At 52.0% G+C, this 24,268-nt stretch overlaps 7 protein-coding genes across 7 annotated transcripts; 5 read left to right on the plus strand and 2 right to left on the minus strand.

Moving 5' to 3' along the window:
* Nucleotides 1-118: 118 nt before the first annotated feature.
* Nucleotides 119-1,597, minus strand: BDV17DRAFT_275760 (uncharacterized protein). Its single transcript, XM_073759256.1, has one exon. The coding sequence runs from the start codon at nt 1,363-1,365 to the stop codon at nt 823-825; it is 543 nt and encodes a 180-aa protein (XP_073610729.1). The 5' UTR covers nt 1,366-1,597; the 3' UTR covers nt 119-822.
* Nucleotides 1,598-3,389: 1,792 nt separating this feature from the next.
* BDV17DRAFT_295896 (sugar porter family MFS transporter) lies at nt 3,390-5,059 on the plus strand (the record flags this gene model as incomplete). Its single annotated transcript, XM_073763179.1, has 2 exons — nt 3,390-3,691; nt 3,739-5,059. The coding sequence occupies 2 exons, from the start codon at nt 3,390-3,392 to the stop codon at nt 5,057-5,059; spliced, it is 1,623 nt and encodes a 540-aa protein (XP_073610730.1).
* Nucleotides 5,060-8,117: 3,058 nt separating this feature from the next.
* On the plus strand, nt 8,118-9,267 carry BDV17DRAFT_275767 (uncharacterized protein). The gene is made up of 3 exons (XM_073759257.1): nt 8,118-8,289; nt 8,372-8,525; nt 8,576-9,267. The coding sequence occupies exons 2-3, from the start codon at nt 8,478-8,480 to the stop codon at nt 8,738-8,740; spliced, it is 213 nt and encodes a 70-aa protein (XP_073610731.1). The 5' UTR covers nt 8,118-8,289; nt 8,372-8,477; the 3' UTR covers nt 8,741-9,267.
* A 2,249-nt stretch (nt 9,268-11,516) lies between these two features.
* On the plus strand, nt 11,517-13,757 carry BDV17DRAFT_224803 (general substrate transporter). Its single transcript, XM_073755675.1, has 2 exons — nt 11,517-12,171; nt 12,224-13,757. The coding sequence occupies exons 1-2, from the start codon at nt 11,833-11,835 to the stop codon at nt 13,496-13,498; spliced, it is 1,614 nt and encodes a 537-aa protein (XP_073610732.1). The 5' UTR covers nt 11,517-11,832; the 3' UTR covers nt 13,499-13,757.
* Nucleotides 13,758-14,564: 807 nt separating this feature from the next.
* BDV17DRAFT_295898 (uncharacterized protein) lies at nt 14,565-18,117 on the plus strand (the record flags this gene model as incomplete). The annotated part of the gene is made up of 4 exons (XM_073763180.1): nt 14,565-16,838; nt 16,894-16,918; nt 16,969-17,306; nt 17,371-18,117. The coding sequence occupies 4 exons, from the start codon at nt 14,565-14,567 to the stop codon at nt 18,115-18,117; spliced, it is 3,384 nt and encodes a 1,127-aa protein (XP_073610733.1).
* A 388-nt stretch (nt 18,118-18,505) lies between these two features.
* BDV17DRAFT_224820 (TLC domain-containing protein) lies at nt 18,506-20,590 on the plus strand. Its single transcript, XM_073755676.1, has 3 exons — nt 18,506-18,991; nt 19,053-19,778; nt 19,841-20,590. Exons 1-3 carry the CDS (start codon nt 18,869-18,871, stop codon nt 20,306-20,308), a joined length of 1,317 nt encoding a protein of 438 aa, XP_073610734.1. The 5' UTR covers nt 18,506-18,868; the 3' UTR covers nt 20,309-20,590.
* BDV17DRAFT_224837 (glycosyl hydrolases family 2, TIM barrel domain-containing protein) lies at nt 20,404-24,221 on the minus strand. Its single transcript, XM_073755677.1, has 2 exons — nt 22,446-24,221; nt 20,404-22,394 (listed from the first exon to the last, which is right to left on the minus strand). The coding sequence occupies exons 1-2, from the start codon at nt 23,993-23,995 to the stop codon at nt 20,873-20,875; spliced, it is 3,072 nt and encodes a 1,023-aa protein (XP_073610735.1). The 5' UTR covers nt 23,996-24,221; the 3' UTR covers nt 20,404-20,872.
* Between the last annotated feature and the right edge of the window lie 47 nt (nt 24,222-24,268).

Below are 24,268 nucleotides of genomic sequence, written 5' to 3' on the forward strand. Positions count from 1 at the left end.
TAGGTGGCGTGACATGCATGTGACCGCCAAGCCGATTATTAAGCAGTTTTGTGGTGCGCGACCGAAAAAACGAGGCCTGGTCACCTGCAACCACGGTTTTCTGTGACCAATCCTTCGCGCGATCGAAACCACTGAGTTGTTCAATGTTGAAGTAAAGGGCGCCGCCGTTCTCGATGAATCCGCAGAACCTATTCAGGAACAAAAATGAAGGCATAAAAAACGCCTGGGCCAGATTATAGGCACGGGAATATAAGTCATCGTCGGTATGTTCCCAGAAGGCTGTGTTCACTCCATGAGCCTCGCAGGAAGCCGCGTAGGCCGCAGCACAAAATCTGGTACATCCGCCGAACCTATTTACCAAGTGTTGTATATCTTGCTCCATGCGCTGTGCAATATCGAGAGCTGAGTTCGTCGTCAGGGTCGATGCGACTAGGTCGAATTTGCCATCCTTGTAACCGGTCCAGGTGTCGGTAATAACGGTTTGCAGTTCGGTGAAATCCTTCATCAACAGGCAGAAAGCAACCCAGGCATCCTCCAAGTCCTGGGCCAATTCAGCTTCGTACTCGACGTGCTCGCTCTCTTTGCTAGCAGGAATATCAACGTCTGGGGCCTGCAGGAATGCCTCGGACGGCTCGTGTATACGGAGGCCATCAAATCTGTTCGCCATTTTGTTTCTCTTGCTGGGCGGGTGTCCTGTCGCATGTTTCTTTGAGGAACTGACGGTTTCGTCGCTTGCCATTCGGGGAAGCAACGCTTTCTTCACGTGTTCCAGAATGTTGATGAAGTAATTGTGCCGCTCGGAAGATTCTCGCAATTCATCATTCAGAGCAGTATTCTTCTCCAGCCGATCTCCGTGGCGTCGTCGCACTGAAATGGCTCTGTTGAGATTCGTGATGAACTCAGCAGGGACAAGGACTGCGGGATTGGTTGATGCACCGATGAAGTCGGCGAGGGTGACAAAGTCTTTGACAGCAAGAATATATTTTTGAACGAAGGGCTTCGGAGACGTGTCGAATTTGTTTGCGACCCCTCGAGCCTGCTTTCTCGCTTTTCCTTTGAGCCGTTGGGATATTTGTGGAATAGGAACACTGGCGGTGGAAGGTTCCCCCAGCGTCTCAACGGGGAAGCCGCACTATTTGGCAGTTGCAACAAGCCATGTGGCAACCGCGTTGGTATCGGCCTTGTACTTGAGATAGCTGCTGGTGAAGAACTCCGTGCCCATCTTGTTGGCTTGGTTGTGTTGCGGAGACGGAGTGAAAAGAAGAGGGATTGAGAAGTAGAGATGGTGAAGTTGTGTTTCAACAGTCGCCAAGCCACATTGACCTCAATGCTTGCACCGAATGAGCACAGATAGTTCAAGGGCATAAGGGCGGGGCATCAAGGGCCAAGTCAGGAAGTTCAGCTCCTGTTGTGATGACAGAATACCGGTAGATACTGAGTAAGTACCAGGAAGGCCACAGCTCTCTGGTTTTTGAACAACCCTGTGTATGGAATAAAATGAATCTCCTGGACAGCAAGGAATTTACCCAAAGCATTTATGAGGAAACGGGTCACGGGTAAGCTTCATGATCTTTTCGCTGGCACACTTGGTCTATGAATTGTTGAATGATTCTCACCAATTCAACAAACCTGACTCCCATGACTACCTCACATTCGACTATCGAGAAATCCCAGGAACCTACCTTGCTATCTCCTGGCATGGTACGCGCAGATTAGTTACAAGATATCTTAAAGACAAAATGAATCTATGAAACTAAAGGTGGGTAGTCATAATGGCGTTGCAGGTGTCTTGCTTGACAAATACAGGATACGCCTACTAATTACTTGCATTCAACTTCTCACCCCAGATTCTCTATCTGTCACGAGGCTCACCTGCTCACCTGTACATTTTTTTTTCTCTTTTTTTTCTTTTTCTTTTTCTTTTTTTTCCTTTTCCCACAGGGTCAAATTGGTTGGTATCACCATTGAGTGATTTGGCAGGTCCTATCGATGGAACTGACTGATCAATCTAACTGCGCTTCCACCTAGAGCTTCTGGCCCAAATGTCCGTCCGTTGTTACCAGGCAAGCTGGAATTAGGAGCTCATATTTATGGGATAGTTCTTAAGCGTAGGGCTTCGAAACTAGCAGTGATTCTATACCTAGTAGTAGGACACGGCCACAGCCCACAACTTCTTAAAGCGGCAAGGAGTGGGGAGCAACAATAAGGCAGCGAGGCAGAAGCACTATCACATGATTGTAGCCTGCTGTCGGAACATACTGCTCTCCGGTACCGCCTGCCCCTAGGGGCTCTATCTCGCTTACTCATTTATTAGTAAGCTAGACATCTTAGAAAGGTGGCCTGCCGGCCACCCAATAAGACATATAGCCATCGCTTCCCAGACCTGCTTTGGATATGCCACGTGATCCACCATCTCACCATCCCAGGAGCCCAGAGCGCCACTATGCTTCATTTCACGACTTAAGGTGTCACAAATCAAGGATGGGAAGCTTCAGCGACGCCTCGCACGCCTCTGACGCAGGACAAGAGCAGTCTCGGTTAAATGTGCGCCGAGGAGGATATGGCCCCCGAGGCCAAGGAAGTTGCGAATTGCGGCATTTGCGTCCTTGGCACCCCCGACCTTGACGCTTCACGCTCCCACGGTTCTGCTTTGTTTTGACTTTGTCGCACAATCTCATTCTTTTGCTACTCTTTCAATCTTCCCTCTGCCTCACTTCTTTTTTCACATCTTTCAGTCCCCAGAGCTGCCTCCGGCGGTCCTAAAGAGATTCTCGGCGGAATGCCGATCAAAACCGCAACGCGCCAGTGGTGAGACCGGCTTCATTGGCCTTGTCTAGGGTCTCGGCCTGCATCACGGCGTCTGGTGCGTCCAAGGTTCATCTGTCAAACCCCCGAGCTTTTCCGGCTCCATTTTCTTCGGCTTGAGCCAATGGAAAGGGAATTCAGTATGGCCACCCCGTTCAGGGTGACATTGGGCCGTCCTCGATCCCCACGGAGTCCCGCACTCCTGATCCCATGGAGCAAATCTGGAGTTGCATGACACTTCCATATGGCTTTCTCCATAACACCGGACTTAATTCTGTTCTCGACTCGGACCGAACTGGAATCCTGCGATGCAAGTGGCTTACTGTCCGCTCCCGGTGGGCCGCAACACTGTTTCCGGCCATTCACTGTGGCCGCATTCACTCCTGATATTTGACCGTTGAAGGTTGTCAAAATGAAGTCTCCCCATGTTCACAGAATTTTCCCAGTCACCTGCCCCGATTCTCGGGCATTCCCTCCGACTCGTTCTTTCCATTCGACTATTTAGCCCTTCCTCCAACCCCCGGATTCGAGTTTCTTTTTCTCCATCTCTTTTTGGCCAGTTGCCAGCCTTCACAACAACCACCATGGTTATTGGCAACATCTATGCGATTGCGGCCATCGCCGTCATTGGCGGTGGCCTTTTCGGTTTCGACATCTCCTCCATGTCCGCCATCATTCACACAGATGCTTATCTTTGCTACTTCAATGACGGTCCAATTCAGTTCAACGAAAATGGGGAGCCGCAGTGCACTGGCCCCAACTCCAATGTTCAGGGTGGTATCACTGCTTCCATGCCTGGAGGCTCCTGGCTCGGGGCTCTGGTTTCCGGTTTCTTTTCTGACATCTTCGGACGACGGGCTTCCATCCAAATTGGCGCTGTTATCTGGTGAGTGTTCTTCCATCACTCTTGCGTAACTTCGCTAACTGAAATAGGTGTATCGGTTCCATCATTATTTGCGCCTCTCAGAACATCCCCATGCTTATCGTGGGTCGTGTCATAAACGGTTTCAGTGTTGGTATCTGCTCCGCCCAGGTTCCTGTCTATATCACGGAAATCGCTCCGCCAACCAAGCGTGGCCGTCTCGTCGGTCTTCAGCAATGGGCCATCACATGGGGTATTATGATTATGTTCTATATTTCCTATGGAACTAGCTACGTTTCTGGCACTGCCGCATTCCGCATTCCATGGGGTCTGCAGATGATACCTGCCGTCCTTCTCTTCTTCGGTATGATGGTCTTGCCTGAGTCACCCCGTTGGTTGGCTCGCAAGGATCGATGGGAGGACTGCCTCGCTGTCTTGACTCTTGTCCATGGGAAGGGTGACCCCAACTCTCCGTTCGTCCTGCGCGAATATGAGGAAATCAAAGCCATGTGCGAATTCGAGCGCCAGAATGCCGACGTCTCTTACCTCGAACTCCTCAAACCAAACATGATTAACCGCACGCACGTCGGCGTCTTTACTCAAATTTGGAGTCAGCTGACTGGTATGAATGTAATGATGTATTACATTACATACCTTTTCGCGATGGCAGGTCTTGAGGGCGACAACGTCCTCGTTTCCTCCAGTATTCAATACGTCATCAACGTCGTCATGACCGTGCCCGCCCTTATCTGGGTCGACCGCTGGGGTCGTCGCACAACTCTTCTCCTTGGTGCCGCAGGCATGCTTGCTTTCCTCTTTGCCAACGCCGGTCTTATGGCCAACTACGGCGACCCTGCGCCCCCAGGCGGGCTGGACAACATCGCAGCGCAATCCTGGATCATCCGTGGGCCTCCCTCCAAAGCCGTTATTGCCTGCACCTACCTCTTCGTCGCTACCTACGCCATTTCCTGGGGTCCTGTATCCTGGGTATACCCGCCTGAACTCTTCCCGCTTCGTGTTCGTGGCAAGGCCAACGCCCTCGCCACCTCCTCCAACTGGGCCTTCAACTTTGCCCTCAGTTACTTCGTTCCGCCTGCCTTTGAGAACATCCAATGGAGAGTCTACATTGTCTTCGGCGTTTTCTGCACTGCTATGTTCGTGCACGTCTTCTTCATGTTCCCCGAGACGGCCGGTAAGACCCTCGAAGATGTAGAGGCCATCTTCACAAACCCCAACGGTATTCCTTACATCGGTACCCCCGCGTGGAAGACAAGGAACGAACGCGGCCGCGCTGCCGTCCTTGAGCAAACCGGTTTCGACGCGGATGAGGAGAAGCGAGTCGAAGCAGGTGCCGTGCACTCTGAGGGGGCTGTGCCTAAGCATTCGGCTTAGTAAGTCTCTGATTTGCGCTTGTGCTAACCGAGCCCTAATGGTATACGTGGGCGTTGATGCGATGTTGCTCTCCACTCATACCATTTTTCCTTTAACTTTCTGGTCTCTTGAGTCTCTTTCTGATCTGGTAGGCATTGGAGACTGCTCAAGATTCTTTAATACATCTCATGCATTATGATGTGATTAACTTAAATGAGATATGATACCTAATTGAATTTTATTTGCTCAATAATCTTGAAATTTCGCGCCGTCCATTCTCTTTCGTAAACAAATTTATATGTGCAGAGGCCTGGGTTTGTGTTCCAGCAAGATATTGCGTCGGTTCATGTGAGTTATGAGGCGCAAACTTAGTTTACAAGTCCAAGTAGCGTCTGCATTCACCCGATTGAAGCCCTATAGAGATGCTGTGCTGTGGGAATTCGCTTAAAACGAATTTAGTGAGGATTTCCCCTTATCGCTTTATAGAAGAGAGCTCCTAGATTAATCAGAGGTAGTTTCATGAAGCTAGTCCCGCGGTGTGATATGCTATTCTAAGTAAAATCAATAGCCTAATTAATTCTATACCGCGCCGTGTTGAAGCAGTATAAAAAGTGCGTAGGTAGTATGCAGACTATTAGATTAGCTGGTCTAGATGTTTGATTAGTTATGGTTGTTAAGTCATTGGACTTTGGGATTTACGACAATTTTACAAATTTGAGAATGTGCCCAAACTTCTAACCGCTTTATTTTATACTACCACCACGTTGATAGTGATTCTCCAAGCACAATATGGAAAAGCAAAAGCGGTGATTAGATCTAACCCAGCTGGGCCTCGTTGGGGTTGGATCCCCCTTGGTCTGGCTCCCTTCTTGCTCGCTTTCTACAGTCAACGTTTTAAACGTCAACTTCCAAATCCAACTTCTTCCGACTTCATGTGAGTACCACCAGGATGGTTTTATGTAACGGGAATTGGCCTCATTCAGTAGCGTGCGTGCCGGAAATGGAAGGGGGAGATCGAGGTAGCCTGTAAATCACGAGTCGGAGGTGTCGTTTGCCATCTTGATCCTGGTAGAGGTAGGCGAGCCCAGGCTCATGACCTGCTGTTTGAAGGTAGCGAGGTAGGAAAAGAAGGGGAAACAAAATGCTAACGAGAAGCTGAGAAAACCCGCCTTTTATAGTACTCCTGAAGGGATACCGAGATACTAAAGCTAAGCGAGACTATCAATAGTTCTGTCTTCGTGAATACTTGTAGTGAATATCTTGTCAATCGCAATAGACTCCCTACCCATAGAGTGTAAGCACTGGACGGTACGCATGACTTGAAAGGTTCTGTTCTCGCCATGGGAGCATCAACTCAAGTTGCCGAGTCACTGTAGTAGTTATGGTATGGTACCCTATGCCGGATTGCCAACAGAGCCACTTAAGAAATGGTATGTCTCGGCTTTCTAAGGTGTCCAAACTGAATGGGCTCACAGTGAATCTGGGCTGCAGGGCCTGCACGACCTTTTAGAATTACGGCCGCTTCCGTCCACTCCGCATACTGGCCCAAGCAACTTCACAGAAAGCCGAGCCATCACACTCGGCTCTGCTACGGCTCTCTCAGCAACTGAGGAATTTCTCGGGGGCACTGTCAGCTGGTCATATACAAGTTGTCGCTTAGTGAGCTGTTTCCCGGCCCACCATTTTCGCTGCCGGGTGCAAAATTGCATCTCATCATGGATGCCGGCAACGGCTCTGTATAGGCGATACTGTTAGGAAAAGAGCGAAGGGCGGGCGTGGGCTACATCCGACACTTGAAAGCACTGATTTCCTCCTCACGAGAGCATCCACTTCATGACGAATCTCACCCGTCTGTACGCTCGTATCACTACGGGAATACTTTTAGACGTCATCATCTCCACTACTCGTCTCATCAGATACAAAAACATCTAGATCTTCTTGAGCAGATTCAAGAGGAGGGATTTCGGCTGCCGTGAACGACCGCGTACTCGCTAGTCCACCCTTTCTTTCGTGGACGAACTAGTTAAGGGACGCTTAAAATCGAAGCAATTCAACCCCATTCATGGTGCACTGGAGGCACTACTTGCTTGGACATGGCCGAACTCAAACTCGCATTCGCGCGCGAACGCGGTCCTTGCAAGGCTATTATACTCGCTGGCACCATGGGCAGGGACTGTAAGAGACTCACCAACGTTCTCTCTCATGGATATCGCGAGCGCTAGCACCTCCCACGTTTTGACTCTTGTCCACCCCGTTCGATCAAGCCTCGTCATCATGCCAACACCACGAGAGCAGATCAGGGCCAGTAAGATATTGCTTTGTTCTCGAGCCTCTGGCCGAAGCGCCTAGCGTCTCCCCAGCTGCGGAGCCTCACCCCAGGCTCTTATCATCTTTGAGGCTGTTCAGGTCCCGTCTGCCAATTGCGTGGTGATGTTTGTTCTGCCCAGACTGGATTATCCAACGAGACTGAGTTTGCTCAGTGCCCTCCGATCGCCTGCTATGTGCATCTCTATTTACCGGGGACCCCCAACGCGGCGTGTTGATGTGATAAGAATGCACATTAATTTCAACCGTACATGATGAGCCAAATTTGCAGCAGAGCCCTTACCTCCAGCGCCTCGCAGCCGAGCATCGAACTGCAAAGCAACGCATCTGGCCAGACTGCCCAACCCAAAGAACCGCTTAACTTACACGGAAACGGCCCCGGTCATGCCCTCAGCTACCGCAAGCGCACACTATGGCTCCTCTTGTTCTACCTTCCCATCCATATACTTCCCTGGATCCAAACGAGTATCATGATGTTCCGCCCTATAATAAATCCCTATAAAACCCTCCTATATCAACCAGATTAGGGAGCACTCGGTGAGAGATATCTGGCACATGCAACGCTGGCGCATGGGCGCAAATAGTATCGATGGCGTCGCTTCGGTGCTCGCTGTCTTAGTCGTCTCTGCACTCCTAGGATATGGCGCCGTCGTGTATACCCAGCGCCGGAAGGAAGCCCGACAAAGGGAACTGAATCTTGAGCAAACTTTTGCGCTGGCGGATAAAGGGTGGTCGGACATTCCAATTCACTTACAAGCATGCCGCACAAGTGGACTGAAGATAGGTTCGCCGTTTCTATGGTACGGGCTTGCCCTGGTTCTTTTAGGTAATTTGTATGGGTGTAGGGTGAGATAGGTTGTGCTGATAGGACACAGCTGTTATCCAACCACCTTTAAAGCAGCCGTTTATTCAAGATGAAACAAATACTGTCATTACATGCAATGTCAGCTTGGTCAGTCTTACTTGCTCAAGAACAAGGATTCAAGCTGTAATAGGACGGGCTCGGACCTGAAAGTTGTCGGGAGAGATGTGGAACCGCGTTTACTTGCGGTGTGGTCTTAAAAAGCTCTCGTTCAACGTACACTCAATCGGTTGATCGATATAGGGCGATTTGATGTTTAGATGCATCTTTGGCGGGAGGTCCATGAGGATGAGAACCGTCCTGGCCTGGATCAGATGATGAACACGTTCGACTTCTACGATGGCACGGACCATGTCGTTGTAGACAAAGGTACCTTTGTCACGTCCCCGATGATCAATGGGACCACAACTGGCGTACTTCGCGAACATGCGATTCCTATGGATGCCGATGTGGCCTGTGTGATGAAAAGTAACTTCCCAGAGACCAGGTTTTCTATATATATTTCAGCTTACTAAATGAAGATGGCCATCGTGAGCTTCATCATGTCGTCCGGATTTCATATCTGGACTGTGTGGAGGAAGACGCGTGTAGGAATTATGTCTCGATCTCAACGCTTGGATTCTGGCGAACGGCGGAGCTCCTGCAGATGGGGGGTATAGTCAACGATTGTGAGTTTGGCCCGCGGAACTGGATACCGGAGTAAAGGAATGCTCAATACTTAGCTGCTCAATAGCTCAACGAAATAGGCGAGCTTGAAGCCGTTGGACCGATTTGTATGATGACGTGGTATATATCGCACCCGGTACCTATCCGCGAGGTAGACCCTCATCTTCCTCTCTAGGAATATGGGATTGCTTGTCATAATACAATGAGAGACCGTGATAGCTCTAGCTCATATCTGGCTTGGATACTTTTCTCAAATCGTGAAGAAGACCGGATTCTTAACTGCTGTGATGATACCGCTGGATTGAGCACCCGTGAGGGCGAGTGGGTAGGTAAGTGATACTGGTCAAAGAGAGAAAGGTAGGTCGCTCCAGGAGGCTACAGACAGTGGGTGGAGAATAGGTATAACATTCCTCAATTGTCATGTCTGTTCTTCGGCCTTTGACATCGAGGCTGCGGGTGGATGAATTCAGCACAGAAGCCAAGCGCTGTTCTATCCGTGCTACCGTCCAGCAACGGCGATTGACAAGTGCACCCGTGCTCTAACCCCCTTCGAGATTAACGCATTTTCAAGATTATTACTCATTCTCGGCCTGTCCTGCGGTCAAACACCGCCTGGACACTTGCCGCCCCCTGGGCTTATACCAACAGCCGACGAATTCCGTCCGCTGACAATGGGGTTAAAGGCCGATGCGGTTTCTCCCGGTCTGGGCACTTGGCTTCATGCAGCCTGGCAAGGCAATGTCTAGGGAACTATTGACGCATGCCTTAATCTGTCGTGATTAAGGTTAGGGGTAATGGAGATGGGCTGGTATCTACGGTTGACTTTGTCTACTGAGCTACAGCACTGTAGAATTTGCGAGAAATACCAGCAATACAAGGCACGAGTCGGAGCTCAGGACCGTTGTGCACCGTTCGTGGGCAGCGATGGACTGATTCAGGCGGTATGGCTTGCGAGTCGCAGGTATTCCTCGGTGGTGAACAACGCCAATTCGTTGCTCTGGCTTTGGAGTATCTGAATTGATGCGCTCGTACAAGTAGAAAGTCGATCAGAATGCATATCTTCCAATCCTTAAAGAAAACTGCGCACCTCAAGTCCTTCGACACGACATACCTCCATCGGAAAAGGCGACGTCAAACTCTATATCCAAAAGCCGCCGTGGTGGAGCGACGCCAGGCACAGTCCTAGAAATCCCGACGACATTGTTCACCACGGTACCTGATAGGTCCGGCAATGTCAGGTCCCGAGCAGTCACGGTAGCCCCGGGCTCGAGTGATGGTGACGCAGTGACGCTAAGGACAGTTGCCATGCCAGGGCCTTATGGGGAATCTCCACGATGTATACAGCCTAAGGCGGTTACGATATTAACCACCTTCACGGCACGGCACGATCCCGAAAACTCGACTCAGCCAGGAACCTGCCGGTATCCTTGTCAATTTGGCCGGGGTGCAGGTGGGTTACCGGGCATTGGTGCTCCACTCGAACAGCGCGACATGAGTAGTGTGGGCGGCTTATGGAGCGCTGGGGAAATGCGAAGGGTCGAGTTGAGATATCAACGATGACCAATGGAGTGAAGCTTCATAGCGGGTTCTTGTCATCGCGATTGCGAATCGGGGTCGGCATCTGTTTGACATCCCGTGTGATTTCGCAGCGCAGATCGTGGACTTCGACCGAAGATGAGCCGAACCGGCAGCAAAACCTAGAACAACAGGGTCAACAATGGTATGGCGTCGCCGACCACGAGCCGTCATCCCATTGCTTGGTATAATAGTCCCAGTAATGATCCGACGACAGCCATCATGCCACCAAATCGCAGATTGAAGACGAATCCGGGTAATGAAGCAAAAAGGGTGGTTCGATGGATGATATCATGATCATGGCCCAACCTTGAAGCTCGACGATGCCTGAGAGAATTAACGCCTGGAAGATCACCCCAGACCAGTAGTGTGACACAGAGAAAGTGGGCAGAATAGAGAGTGAGAGTAAGGCATGACGGTGACGTTGGAGCTGGCGTGATCAGCTGCCGCCTTTCCTCTTTCTGCGGACTCGTGGTTTCTCTCCGATTCCACCCCCAACTTGCAGTTGCAGCAAAGTGCGGAGACCCCGGGCTCTCTCCAGCCACTGCAGTCGGCCATCGTACTCTTGACTCTTTGAGTGCAAAGAGTGGCGTCGCGCTTGGCGGTGCTCACCTATAGCGACCCTGGCTATCATGCTTATTTTCTCTTGTGCTTTTGCCACTGATGGGGAAATCCTTTCCGCTCTTTCTGGCCTCGGGCCTCCTCCGCGACTTGTGTTCCTCCCACTCAGCATTGTTCAGGTTCGATCTCTCGATTCTTGATGTTCTTTGTGAGCGGGAAAGGCGTCCCATTTTCAAGTCAATATGCTAACTGTCGAGCCGCCTCAGATGTGCATGGGAAAGCGACCGGAAGAAATCTCCTCCACTACACAATCGCAACTAGGCCGGGGTGGAAGGACAGAGGATCAGCATCCTGGCCGAACTTCAGGGGCCCCATGCGATGAGACTATGACGACAAGACGCAGTAAAAGAAGTATCTGGGATTGGTTGGTGGTCCAGATAGCGTGGGCGACTTGGCTGAGAGCGTCTTGGACTGGAGTCAGGAGGGAAACTTTCCCCGGATTCCAAGCGTGACTCTCCGCACTTTCGGCTATTGACCAGAGGTTCTAACCCTCATTGGCTGTCGCTATCTACATCCACTTTACTCAAAAGGGTAGGACGGGGGGGCTGCCACTGCGACCTTCCTATGCTCGAGACGATCGGTTGACTATATATATGCCCCTTTGCCAGCGATGTTAGTGTTGTTTCAAGCGTCGATGTGTCCGTCTTTCTCACAACTCAACTTTTCAGTTTCACCATCTTCCTCACTTCTCCTCTACTTTTCTTCTCTATTCCCTTTCCTCAGATAGCTGGCGTCTATCTTCATCATGGCTACCGACGAAAAGAGGCTGAGCCTCGACGAGAACACGGTCAAGGTCGGAGACCATATCGAGTCCGTTTATAAGCCCGCTGCCATCGAGGCCACCGTTGCCGCCAATCTCGATGACATCCCAATTAGCCCCTATGTCTGGATGGTCGCCCTTACTGCATCCATTGCAGGAATGCTTTTCGGCTACGATACTGGTATCATCTCCGCCGTTCTAGTATATATCAAAGACGCCCTTGGTGGCCGCCATCTTGATAACTCCGAAAAGGAGTTGATCACATCGCTCTGCTCCGGCGGTGCGTTTTTCGGTGCTATTTTTGCGGGAAACACCGCGGATCGGGTACGTACCTCTTGTTGAAAGCCACAGGTTAGCTTGCTGACTGGTAAATGAGTGGGGTCGTAAATCCGCCATCTACCTAGGCTGTGTCCTGTTCGTGATCGGAGCCGTTTTGCAGGGCGCCGCGTACACTATCGCCCAAATGGCTGTCGGCCGCATCGTTGTTGGATTTGGTGTCGGATCTGCCGCAATGGTTGTACCCCTTTACGTCGCCGAGATTGCTCCCTCCAAGGCACGTGGACGGCTTATCGGCCTCAACAATGTCTCTATCACCGGAGGCCAAGTCATCGCGTATGCCATTGGTGCTGCCTTTGCCAGTGTCCCGCACGGGTGGCGGGTTATGGTTGGGCTGGGTGGTTTACCACCGATTATTATGGCCTGCTTGATGCCATTCTGCCCCGAATCGCCTAGACACCTAGTTTACAAAGGCCGGCTCGAAGAGGCACGCGCGGTGCTGCAGAAGCTCTATCGCGGTGCTACAGAAGTTCAAATTGATGCTGTTCTCGCCTCCATCCACGCTGGATGTGAGGAAGCCCGCGCAATTAGCGGCGACGAGGGCGGCTGGGCCAAGATCGTTCGTTTGCATACAGTCCCTAGCAATTTCCGCGCCTTGCTTTGTGCTTGTGGCCTCATGGTCCTTTCTCAGATTTCCGGATTCAACACACTAATGTACTACTCCTCTACCATCTTCAGTCTTGTCGGGTTCACCAGCCCCACAGCCGTCGGTCTCGTTGTTGCAGGCACGAACTTCTTAACCACCTTTGTTAATATGATGCTTGTCGATCGCGTTGGTCGCCGCCGTCTCCTCCTTTGCACCGTCTGGGGCATGTGCGCAGGCTTGATCGCTGTCTCTGTTGCCTTCAGCTTCATCGACATAGACTTGAACTCTACCGAGATTGCGCCGCAAGCCATTACAGCTCCCGCAATCGTGGTCTTAGTCTTCATCATCTGGTTCGTGCTCTTCTACGGCATCTCTGTCGGAAACACAGCCTGGATGAGTGCCGACTTCTTTCCACTCGAGGTCCGCGCGATGGGAACAATGTGGATGACCTGCTCCTCCTGGGCAAGCAACGTGATTGTGTCCAGTACCTTCCTGTCCATGACAAATGCCATGACCATGGCCGGTACTTTTGGTTTCTACGCCGGAATCAACGGAGTGAGTTACATCTTGATCTTCTTCTTCTACCCTGAGGTCTCAGGCCTGGTACTTGAAGAGATCAAGGAGGTGTTCGAGCATGGCTTCGGCGTCAAATACGCTCGTAACCTGCGGAAACAGAGGCAGCAGATTGTGGAAGCGCGGGCGTTCACCTCAGATTCGTCGAAGAACTGATTTGAACCGCTGTCGCAGTGATCGGCTCCTACTAAGACTCGTGTATCAATTACCTGTATACTTGCAACCTACTCCACCAGGTAGGCATGACTGACGTACACTAAATTGCAGCATAGAGCAATGAAGATATCCCCATTTAGGAGCATCCAAAACGACTTCTAGATCATTCGTAACGTACTCTGTGGGCACCCAATGGAGTGATTGGTGAGATGATACCCACCGTCCCGCGACTGAATGGAAACGCGGGGATGAGGCGCAGTTTGATATGGCCCACGACCCCCGGGGTATCGATCGTCCAGCCTCGTCGGGCTGGAGGCGGCTTTTGAAGGAATCCCGTCGGAAGTGCCACCCCGAACCGGCTATCGACTACAGCTTCCATGAAAACGTACCGTTCAGGTATCTGTCGGGATCTCCAAGTCTAGCCAGCACGGTGTTTGAGTAGTCTTCCAATGTACGGGCATTTTTAGCCAAACGTCCGAGATAATCGCACGGCTTTTGGATTTGATTAAGATGTGGACATGATTCAAATGCAACATTCAATGACGGCGCAACTGCTAGACTCAAAAAAATCAAAGACATCACCCTTGTTAGGTCGCCAGAGCACATACATACTGTGCTGTATCCAATCTTCCTGGTATGAACCGGATTTGAAGGTGCAAAAGTACATGAATCGTCCCCTCATCCCACAGAGTCTCCAGTCGCGGTCTCTCTCAACCTCACGCGCATCCGCACCTCAGGATTCGGGTAGTGCGCGACACCCGCTGTAATCCCATAAACCGGCACCTCCTCATTCGCCAACTGCACCTCGTATCTCCTGAGAATTTCGATGAAAGTCATCCGTACAATTTGTGTGCCTAGGTTTCGCGCCGGGCACACGCCTGCTCCGTGAGAGAACGTCATGAATGTAGACGAGGTAGTTGAGACGCGCGGTGAGCAGGTACTTGCCTCGGCGTTGTAGAAACGCCACCCGTCGAATGTTGTTGGGTCGTCGTAGGACACTGCATGCTCTGCTAGTCTAGCTGCAATTCAAATCGCGTGCTCGGTGCTATCGCGTGGCGAGACGGACATGATCGTAGCTGGGGGGTTGAATATTCTGACAAGCTCCGACAGCTTTGCCGGTCTCAGTCGCGGCTTCTTTCTGTCGCAAACCGGAAACTGCAAAGTATTCGATGATGGCGCTGATGGGTATTGCCGGGCTGATGCGATCGGGTCTCTGGTGCTCAAACGACTGTCCGATGCAGAACGGGACAATGATAACATTCTTGGCCTGGCTCTGTCCACAGCCACAAATCACTCGGCGAATTCAGTTTCTATCACTCATCCGCATGCGCCGACTCAGGAATCACTTTATCGTCAGGTTTTAAGGGAAGCTGGGGTCCGCCCCCAGGATGTAGATTTGGTTAAGATGCATGGCACCGGCACTCAGGCGGGCGATGCTGCCGAGATGGAATCTGTCACTGGCGTTTTCAGTCCACCTCATCCTCGGCGATTCCATCCGTTGCACATCAGCTCGGTCAAGGCGAATGTAGGCCACGGAGAAGCAGCAGCGGGGGTCACTTCTATGATCAAAGCCCTTCTGATCTTCCAGCGGAATTCTATCCCCAGGCACGTGGGTATAAAAACGACGCTGAATTCCAGATTCCCAAATCTGGATCGATTGAACGTGCATATTCCTCACCAAAATGTTCCGTGGCCGCACTGCGCGGACCGGAAACGCTATATAATGGTCAATAATTTCAGCGCCGCGGGAGGAAACACCAGCCTCCTGCTTGAGGAGCCCCCCTCAAGGAGAGGCCCGGGGACGTGCGCGCAAACAAGATTTGTTGTCACAGCATCAGCTAGAAGCAGGAACTCTCTACGGCGGTACGTCGAGAAGCTGATTCTTTTTCTGACACATACACCATCGGTGCACCTGCCCAGTTTGGCATATACAACTACGGCGCGCCGCATGCATCACAAGCACCGCATTGCCGTTCATGGAGCCTCTGTCCCGGAGATCACCGCATTTCTTCAACAGCGCTTGCCCTCTGTGGAGTCTGCCCCAATTCCTCAGGAATCAACGCGCGTTGCGTTTGTCTTCTCAGGCCAGGGCAGCTTCTATAGAGGCGTATCTCGCCAGCTATTCGAGGAGCATCCTCCTTACCGAAAAGAAGTCTGCCAGCTCGACGAAATCTGCATCCAGCATAAGTTTGGCTCCATCCTTCCAGTCATCACCTACCAGAATCATGATCTAACGGAGATCAGCCCCTTGACAGCGCAGCTAGCCACAGTATGTGTGCAGATCGCGCTATGTCGCCTGTGGGAATCACTCAGCGTATTGCCCGACGTGGTTATTGGAGCGAGCTTAGGCGAGTATGCCGCGCTCTATGCTGCGGGAGCCTTGTCAGCCAATGATGCTATCTACCTTGCTGGCCAGCGAGCTGTCCTCATGCAGAGAGTCTGCAGCGAGGGCAGCCATGCTATGCTCGCAGTGCAAGCAACAGTCAGTGAGCTCCATCAGGTTGCTCAGGGAGATTCGCACCCTTATGAGATCTCGTGTGTCAATGGTCCTCGCAGCATCACGGTCTCTGGGCTTCAACATGACATTACGGCTCTTAAAGCCAAGCTAGAAGATCAAGGGTACCGTACCATCCTCTTGAACGTCCCGTTTGCGTTCCACTCTTCTCAGATGGATTCAATTCTTGAGCAATACGAAATCATAGCGAATAGAGTCGTATTCCGCCCCTCCAAAGTCCCAATGATTTTGCCAACGTTAGCCGATACTATTACTGATTCGCAGCAACTGTCTGGTTCCTATATGCGTGACGCCACAAGAAAACCTGTGCGGTTTGCAGAAGCCCTCAGAAAAGCTAGAGATGCCGGGGCTCTCGACATTAAGACCGTGTTCATCGAGATCGGGATCCACCCGACGTACAGCGGCGCCGTACGCGCGAATATGCCCACCGTGGAGACGGTCGTGCCGACCCTCAAATTCGACGAAGACAACTGGTGTACACTGGCTGCTACCATGGCTGTCCTTGATGAAGTCGGCATCCGTCTGGACTGGAATGAGTGGTACAAGCCTGTTGAGAAGTCCCTACGGCTGCTAGACCTGCCATCCTATCAGTGGGATTTGGCGCCCTACTGGCTCGACTACAAGGGCGATTGGCTGCTGCTTAAAGATAGAGCCACGGCATCCGCTAGCCCATCGCCTTTGCGTACTTCACTCGTGCATCAGGTGGTTGAGGACTCGTTCTGGGTAGACGGTGGCATGATCGTGATTCAGTCGGATGTTATGGATGACGACTTTTACGCTGTTGCTTCAGGGCATAAGATGAGCGGGCGTCCGCTCGTAAGCGTGGTATGTGGATGACATAGGACTGACTATCTATGGATACATTGCTGATATCCTCCAGTTTGCTTACACCGACATCGCCTTACGTTGGCCAACTATGCATATTCCCGGATCAAGCCCAATGAATCACTGCCAGTGATGGATTTTGGCCAAGTACGGATTTTCCAGGGACTGATACCTCGAAAGGACCGGTCAAGATCTCAATGGATCCGAGCCCGTCTTGAAGCAGACTTGAAGAGCTCTAGCGGCGTGATGCAATTTTCCCTCCGGCAGGTTCTCGACAATGGCCAGGCTGAGGACTTGGCAACGGCGGTGGTAACGTGTGGGGATTCCCAGGCATGGCTTGACGAGTGGTCTGCCGGTGACTACACTCACCTATTGACTAGCCGTATTGATGCTCTGCGCGCAATGGCAGACCGTGGAGAGGCAAGCCGCATGTCAAAGGACCTTGTCTACACCCTGTTCAAGACAATTGTCGACTACGCCGAGCCTTACCATGCAATCCAGTCTGTTGTGCTGAACAAACTAGAAGCAGTAGCCGATGTGGTTCTTTCGCCCGGCCGGCAAGTGGACGACGCCGCCGCATCACGTCGACCCCCTTACGCATGTTGGAGGCCTTGTTCTCAATATCGGGTTAGACGATGAAAATACTGTTTATGTCATGGAAGGGTGGAAGTCCATGCGCTTTGCCCAGGCCCCAATACCGGGCAAGCTGTACCGCTGCTATGTGAAAATGGGACCCCAGAGGGTCGACGGCGAGTCCGACTCGGGCTGCTACACCGGCGACGTTCACATCCTTCGCGGAGATGAGGTTGTCGGCAAAGTTCTTGGCCTGACACTTCGTCCTCTGCCTCGGATTCTAATGAGTCGCTTCTTCGACCCTCCCGACGAAATGAATGGGCGACCGCCGCTATCTCAGCGGGACGTCCCGTCGGCCACAACCACCACTACACTCTCGTCCTCTCCTGGGTTAACTGACAATTCGAACTCATCTATCAGTACTAAGCCGATGACCCCACCAGAAGCCCCTGCGGAAAAGTCCACTACGGCGAAGGAGGAGAAACAGCTAGTACGTGATGCGCTGGCATTGATCGCATCGGAGGTAGGTGTTGAGGTTGACAATTTAACGGAAGATACCCACCTCAGTGAGATAGGGGTCGACTCGCTTTTGTCGCTGGTGCTGGCGGAGAAATTCACAATGCAGTTGAAGACTGAGATTCGGGCGTCATTTTTCCTGGAATCGCCTACCATTGGAGATATCAAGATGTATTTTGGGAGGCTGTAACTGTCTTCATGTTGGTGATTGGGAATGTTTATATATATCGGGTTCGACATGATTGACAGTCATGAGAGAATTGAAGTACGGTTTTCTTAATAACGTTTCTATCAAGGTACAAGCTTCAAACGAAGAGTCTGAGCTTGAGAGATCAGATAGATCGACCTTGGTTGGTATCAAGTTGTCAACATGTGATGCTTATTCGTATCCTTTGCCCAAAAAGCGATAGAGACCAAAGCTCGCGGGGGAAAATTCATCCGGCTGATAGTGAACGGGTGGAGCATAGCGCGTCCCATAGCGCAAGGTCTGGGCAAGATTGAGGGCGCTGGGCGGTTGTTGCAGCAAGAATGTTGCGGAGTGCAGTGGGGAGTGGGGACGCACTAAGGGAAGTGGCAGCAGAATGGCTGGCACGTGATCAGCAAAAAAACCCCTGGATGAGGTACGATGGCTGATGCATCGCTTTCTTTCAGCTTGACATCAGCAGCCGGTCAACTCTTCGTCTCTCTCCTTTCTCTCCTTTCTCTTCTTCTGCTCGGCCTTGCTCGCTTCCCTTCTTGTTGTTGTTATCTTCCTTCTTCTTTTGTTCTTTTTTGGTCCGCCCGCGTGTCCAACTCTCGAGCGACCTGACCTCGACCCTCGGACCCTTGTCGATTAGCCACGTATTAGTCGCTGCACCGGCGTCTGATCTTCGAGGACAATCTCCCGCTCAATTGGAAACTACCCGACAAACCCTCCGAAAACTTTTTCACACTCCGTCGATATGCCTCGCGCGCGCAAGTCCAGCAACCTTGGGGCCGACATTCGCGGCGACACTAGCGCTCCAGCAATGTCCACCATGAACGAGGTCAGTCCAATTGATACAAAACCACCGAATTGGGACAATGTATGAAGGCCGGGAACTTGATCGAAAGAATCTTCGTGACAGAAGCTCATTTGTGCACCAGGCCGTTCAGCCCACCGACAGCTCCAAGTCGCATTCGAAGCGTCGCAGGAGCCGATCGTTCATCCGCCGATTCAAAGACACGTGCTTAAAGCATACATGGCTGCTACCCCTCTTGATATTGGTTGTTCTCCTCGCCGCGTACGCTGTCAACCCGACACCGTCGAATCCGCTCCACTATGCCATCTTCCTGTCGTATCCTCAACCTCCGAAGACACCTAACGGTCCGATCATGTACGGGAAGGGTCCGAAGGATATCGCTTTCTGCTGTTTCTACACGGTCGTGCTGTCATTCACTCGTGAATTCCTGATGCAGCGTCTGATCCGGCCTCTTGCTGTATGGTGTGGAATTCGTGGTAAGGGTAAAACAGCTCGGTTCATGGAGCAGGTTTACACGGCCATCTACTTTGCGATCTTCGGACCCTACGGTCTCTACGTGATGAGCCGCACCAACATCTGGTACTTCAACACGACTGCTATGTTCGAGGGATTCCCTCACCGAGAGCACGAGGGGCTCTTCAAGGCTTATTACTTGCTGCAGGCTAGCTACTGGGCTCAGCAGGCTATTGTTCTCTTGTTGCAGTTGGAGAAGCCCCGCAAAGACTTCAAGGAGCTTGTCGGACACCACATTATCACCCTGGCTCTGATCGCGCTGAGCTACCGATTCCACTTCACTTACATTGGTCTCGCTGTGTACATCACTCACGACGTTTCTGATTTCTTCCTGGCGGTATGGAAACCCTACATTTCCCGACCCTTCCAAAGGCCTGAACTAATCCACTCATTCTCTAGACCTCCAAAACCCTCAACTACATCGACGCCTACATCACCGCCCCCTACTTCGGCTTCTTCGTCTTCGTCTGGATCTACATGCGCCACTTCCTAAACCTCAAGTTCCTCTGGGCCGTCCTCACCGAATTCCGCACCGTCGGACCCTTCGAGCTGAACTGGGAAACCCAGCAGTACAAGTGCTGGATCAGTCAATACATCACCTTCGCCCTTCTCGCCAGTCTGCAGGCCGTCAACGCCTTCTGGCTCTTCCTTATCCTGCGCATTCTGAAGAACTACCTCTTCTCCAACATCAAGAAGGACGAGCGCAGTGATGACGAGGACGAGGAAGAGGAAGAACTTATCCAGGCTGAGGGAAGCGCCGCTGCCCTGGCTACGGGTACCGAATCCGCTTCTCTGAAGGCCCGCTCGGTTAATTCTGAGAAGAGGACGCCGCAGGTTATGGTTAATGGACAGCCTGTTAAGCGGTAATGTGCGAGTAGCGCATCTCTTTACAGTCCAACATATTTGAGTAACGGCCGCAGAATAGGTCCATTAACTCCAGCACCTGAGCAGGCGACGATTGAAATTACCTTCGCCATACGGTCCTAACTGGATCTTACTCCTTCTTTCTCTTCTCCCATCTAGACTTTACTGCATACGTTGCTGATCTTTGTCCCTATCTCGACAAAGTCAGCACGCATTTCACTTTCCTGCACTGCCTTGGTTTGTATTGCGTCGTACTACTGGACGCGTTTGAATGGATATAGCAATGATTCATGTCATGAAGTTAAGTTGATTATGGTGGATGTAGGTAGCTACTATAGGTATAGCTGCCAAACACTGGTTTCTTAATATTAATGTTAATGGCGACTTTCCTTTTCGTTGGTTCACATGTAGTGTAGTGCACATTGGCTAGCAATTGAGATGAGTCCACCGTGCTAAGGGCAGAGCGGACATAGTCACGCTCATACCATGCTCGTATATATACAACAATAGAGCAAAACACGGCGTAGCGAGCCTCCCTAACATGGCAATGAAAGCTTAAGACCTCACTCACAAAAGACTCAACTCAAACTCAAACTCAAACGGCTCCGTCTTGCACCGATACTGTTCGAACGGCTGGGGCCCGACACTCGCAGACCCAAGACCATGGTTATCATAGTCGAGCCAGAGGACCGTAAAGTCTAGCGGGTTGAGGTCATGCGGGTGTTTCGCCGCGTTCAGATCGCCGGGGAGATAGTGCGAGGCTGTGAAGCTGAATGGGGCGTTTTGGGAATCTGATCGGCGCGCGTCGAGGGTTACCCCAGCGGATTCAGATTCGGAGTCGGACTCTGACTGGGAGATTTGAAGCCAGCGCAGGTCCTCGCGGTTGCCGTTTTCCTGGGGGTAGTCGTAGTGCGTGAAGAGGTCGTCGACCGTAGCGGCGTACTCGCCGAAGCGGGCGGCTTGTTTGGAGTCTTTGTAGTTCTCCCCGGGGCCGCGGCCGAACCAGCGGACTGAGTTGAAGGAGGTTGGGAGGACGGTTTGCAGGCCGATGCGGGGGACTTCGTCGGGTGTGTTTTTGCCGGTGAATTCGCCGGAGGCGTGGATGCGAAGGGTCTGATCGCTCGAGATGGTATAGACGAGGTCGGCCTCGACGCCCCATTCTAGAACTTGCGGCGCGACGCGCACTTTGTAGTGGACTGTTGCTGAGTCGTTGAGAGTGGACCAGGTTACGTCGCGGACTTGGTTGTGCATTGAGTGGACCCAGGCATCGTCCCAGGCGGCTTCGTTGCCGGATTGGCCTTCGTCGTTTTGGGTCATTGCGCGGATGAAGGAGAGTTCTGGGCCGCGCTGGAAGATGGAGGTGCCGCCGTTGTTGGACCAGGTGACGTTACCTTGGAGGAGGTCGAAGCCGAAGACTGACTGGCCGGTTGTGATTCGCAGGTTTGCGCGGTCTTGTTCGATTGAGATTTCGGAGCCAGACTCGGACTCTGTCTGGCGGGGAGCGTGGGTGGAGCGCTTGGTTGAAGATGAAGAGCCCGCGAGGTGCAGCTGGTCCCAGGCTACGACGTGGCCTTTCTCTGCCCAGGCTTTGTCTTCTGGGAGCTTGAACTCGATGGTGAACCATGCCTCCTGTGAGAGACTCGCGGGGTCAAGAGGCAGATTGACAGTGCGGTTCTCGCCCGCAGGGACACGGGGCAGGTCCAGCGCCTGGGGCTCAGTGGTCTCGCCGTCTTGGACAATGTGCCATGAGGCATCCAGTCCACTGAGATCAGAGAAGTCGTAATGGTTTGTTACGACCAGTTGGGTCGAGTCCGAAGTCAGATTCACAGAGACCGGCTGGATTATCTTGGCGTATTCGAGCAGACTGGGCATCGGGGTGTGGTCTGAGAGAGTCAAACCGTCCATAACGAAGTCCGCATCGTTGGGCTCGTCGCCAAAGTCACCACCATACGCATAGTATTCGAGATCACCCTCCCTCTTCAACAGGCCGTGGTTGTTCCATTCCCAGACAAGTCCTCCTTGAGAGAGCGGGTGTGAGCGGAATAGAGCAATGTATTCTTGCAATCCACCAGGACCGTTGCCCATAGCGCTTTAATCGAAGTCAACAGCTGCTTGCGAAAGACACGGGATAAGTACTTACTGTGCAAATTCACATAGAATAAGCGCCTTGTCGGTGTGGTTCCCCATGTGTTCGATCATGGTCTGGGGTGAGGAATACATATGGCTGTAGATGTCCGCCGACTGAGCCTCCCGGTCTTGTTCGTAGTGAACGATTCTTGACGGGTCTCTCTCTTTGAAGTACTTGTACATGTGGGCCTGGTTCTGGCCGTAGAAGCACTCGTTACCAAGCGACCAGATGATAACCGAGGCATGATTCTTATAGCGCTCAAGGACCTGCTCTGCCCTATCGAGGTATGCATGAGTCCACTCGGGGTTATCGGAGGTCCATGACGCGGCCGCCTCTTCGGTATCTTCAATGTCGTTAAAGCCATGGCACTCAATGTCCGCCTCGGTAATGACATAGAACCCTAGCTCGTCTGCAACGTCGTAGAATGATGGATGGTGGGGCTGGTGTGCAGTACGAATGGCGTTGATGTTGGATCGCTTCATCCGAATCAGATCGGCGCGCATCGATTCGACGGGGACTGTTCGACCGGAAGTGTAGTTGTGCTCGTGACGATTGACACCGTAAAGAATGATGGGCTGCCCGTTGACAAGAAAGTTGGGGCCGCTCATTTCAATACGGCGGAAGCCGATCTTTTGGCTGATGGTGCGGCCATTGAACTCAATCAAGACAGTATACAAGTTCGGCGTCTCTGCAGACCAGAGGTGGAAGTCATCACCGTCAACCCTCTTTGAATACCCAGCAGACGAAGAGCCGGTCCACTCATCAAAGACATCGCCATTAGGGGACAAAACCTTGATACTGAGGTCTCCATGTTCACCCTGAATGGTGAAATTCGCCTTCAAAGTACCGCTGGTAAACCCATCGTCGACCTCAGGCTTAATTTCGAAATCTGTGATTGCAGAGCGAGGGAACGGAATTAGGTATACGTCTCTGAAGATACCGGAGAGCCACCATTGGTCCTGGTCCTCAAGGTAGGATCCGTCTGACCACTGATAAACGCGTGTAGCGAGGGTGTTGGTACCGTTCGATGAAAGATAATCCGTAATGTCAAATTCGCTGGGGTTGCGGGCGCCCTGGCTATAGCCAACCTCCTCGCCGTTAACCCAGACATGAAAAGCACTATCCACACCCTCGTATCGAAGGCGAATCTGCTCTCCATCCCAATCGGCAGGTACCTCAAACTCGCGCCAGTAAGACCCCGTAGGGTTTACATACGAGATATTGGGCGGCGTGACAGGGAACGGATAGTGGATGTTGGTATAATGCGGACGTCCATACCCCTGCATTTGCCATGGACCAGGGACGACGATATCATCCCAATCAGTAACGTTGGCCGTTTCCCAGATAGGAGCTTCGAACGGCGAGGCATCATAATGGAACTTCCAAGTACCGTTCAAGCTGTGAAAAAGGCTCTGTTCGCGGTCGAAGGTGAGAGCGGCTTCTTCGTTAGGGTACGAGTAGAAGTGGGCCCGTGGGGGTTCAGTGTTGCGGTGCAGTACATTGAGGTTTGTCCAGTCGGGAAGAAAGCCCGGCCAGGCTGAGACCGCAGATAATGAGGCCATTGTGCGAAGTATTTCCGTACTCAGTCACAGTCGCGATCAGGGTGCATCGTCCGGTACCCCCTCGGCCTTATATATCCCGTTCGCACTGACATCGTGCCGTGCCACCGGTCATGCCAAGGTCAACAGCCTTCTTGCTTCTGCGCCGATCCCACTTTCCAGAAAGCTGTGAGCAGCGTATGGCAAGGTAGAGTGGGTTTTAGTGCACAAAGCATCTTGATGGTAGCATTCGCCAAGAAGAGGAGACATCGTTCGCCCCGCGATGTGGAGAGATTG

Source organism: Aspergillus undulatus (assembly GCF_047715775.1).
Source record: "Aspergillus undulatus strain CBS 261.88 unplaced genomic scaffold BDV17scaffold_78, whole genome shotgun sequence".
NCBI classification, from domain to species: domain Eukaryota; kingdom Fungi; phylum Ascomycota; class Eurotiomycetes; order Eurotiales; family Aspergillaceae; genus Aspergillus; species Aspergillus undulatus.

Coding starts and splice junctions, on each gene's coding strand:
- BDV17DRAFT_224803 (XM_073755675.1), top strand. CDS start 11,833: ATGGCTACCGACGAAAAGAGGCTGAGCCTCGACGAGAACACGGTCAAG. Junction 12,172..12,223: donor CGGGAAACACCGCGGATCGG/GTACGTACCTCT, acceptor CTGGTAAATGAG/TGGGGTCGTAAATCCGCCAT.
- BDV17DRAFT_224820 (XM_073755676.1), top strand. CDS start 18,869: ATGCCTCGCGCGCGCAAGTCCAGCAACCTTGGGGCCGACATTCGCGGC. Junction 18,992..19,052: donor AACCACCGAATTGGGACAAT/GTATGAAGGCCG, acceptor TTTGTGCACCAG/GCCGTTCAGCCCACCGACAG. Junction 19,779..19,840: donor TTTCTGATTTCTTCCTGGCG/GTATGGAAACCC, acceptor CTCATTCTCTAG/ACCTCCAAAACCCTCAACTA.
- BDV17DRAFT_275767 (XM_073759257.1), top strand. CDS start 8,478: ATGTTTAGATGCATCTTTGGCGGGAGGTCCATGAGGATGAGAACCGTC. Junction 8,526..8,575: donor CCATGAGGATGAGAACCGTC/CTGGCCTGGATC, acceptor GATGGCACGGAC/CATGTCGTTGTAGACAAAGG.
- BDV17DRAFT_224837 (XM_073755677.1), bottom strand. CDS start 23,995: ATGGCCTCATTATCTGCGGTCTCAGCCTGGCCGGGCTTTCTTCCCGAC. Junction 22,395..22,445: donor ATTCTATGTGAATTTGCACA/GTAAGTACTTAT, acceptor CTTCGATTAAAG/CGCTATGGGCAACGGTCCTG.
- BDV17DRAFT_275760 (XM_073759256.1), bottom strand. CDS start 1,365: ATGCCCTTGAACTATCTGTGCTCATTCGGTGCAAGCATTGAGGTCAAT.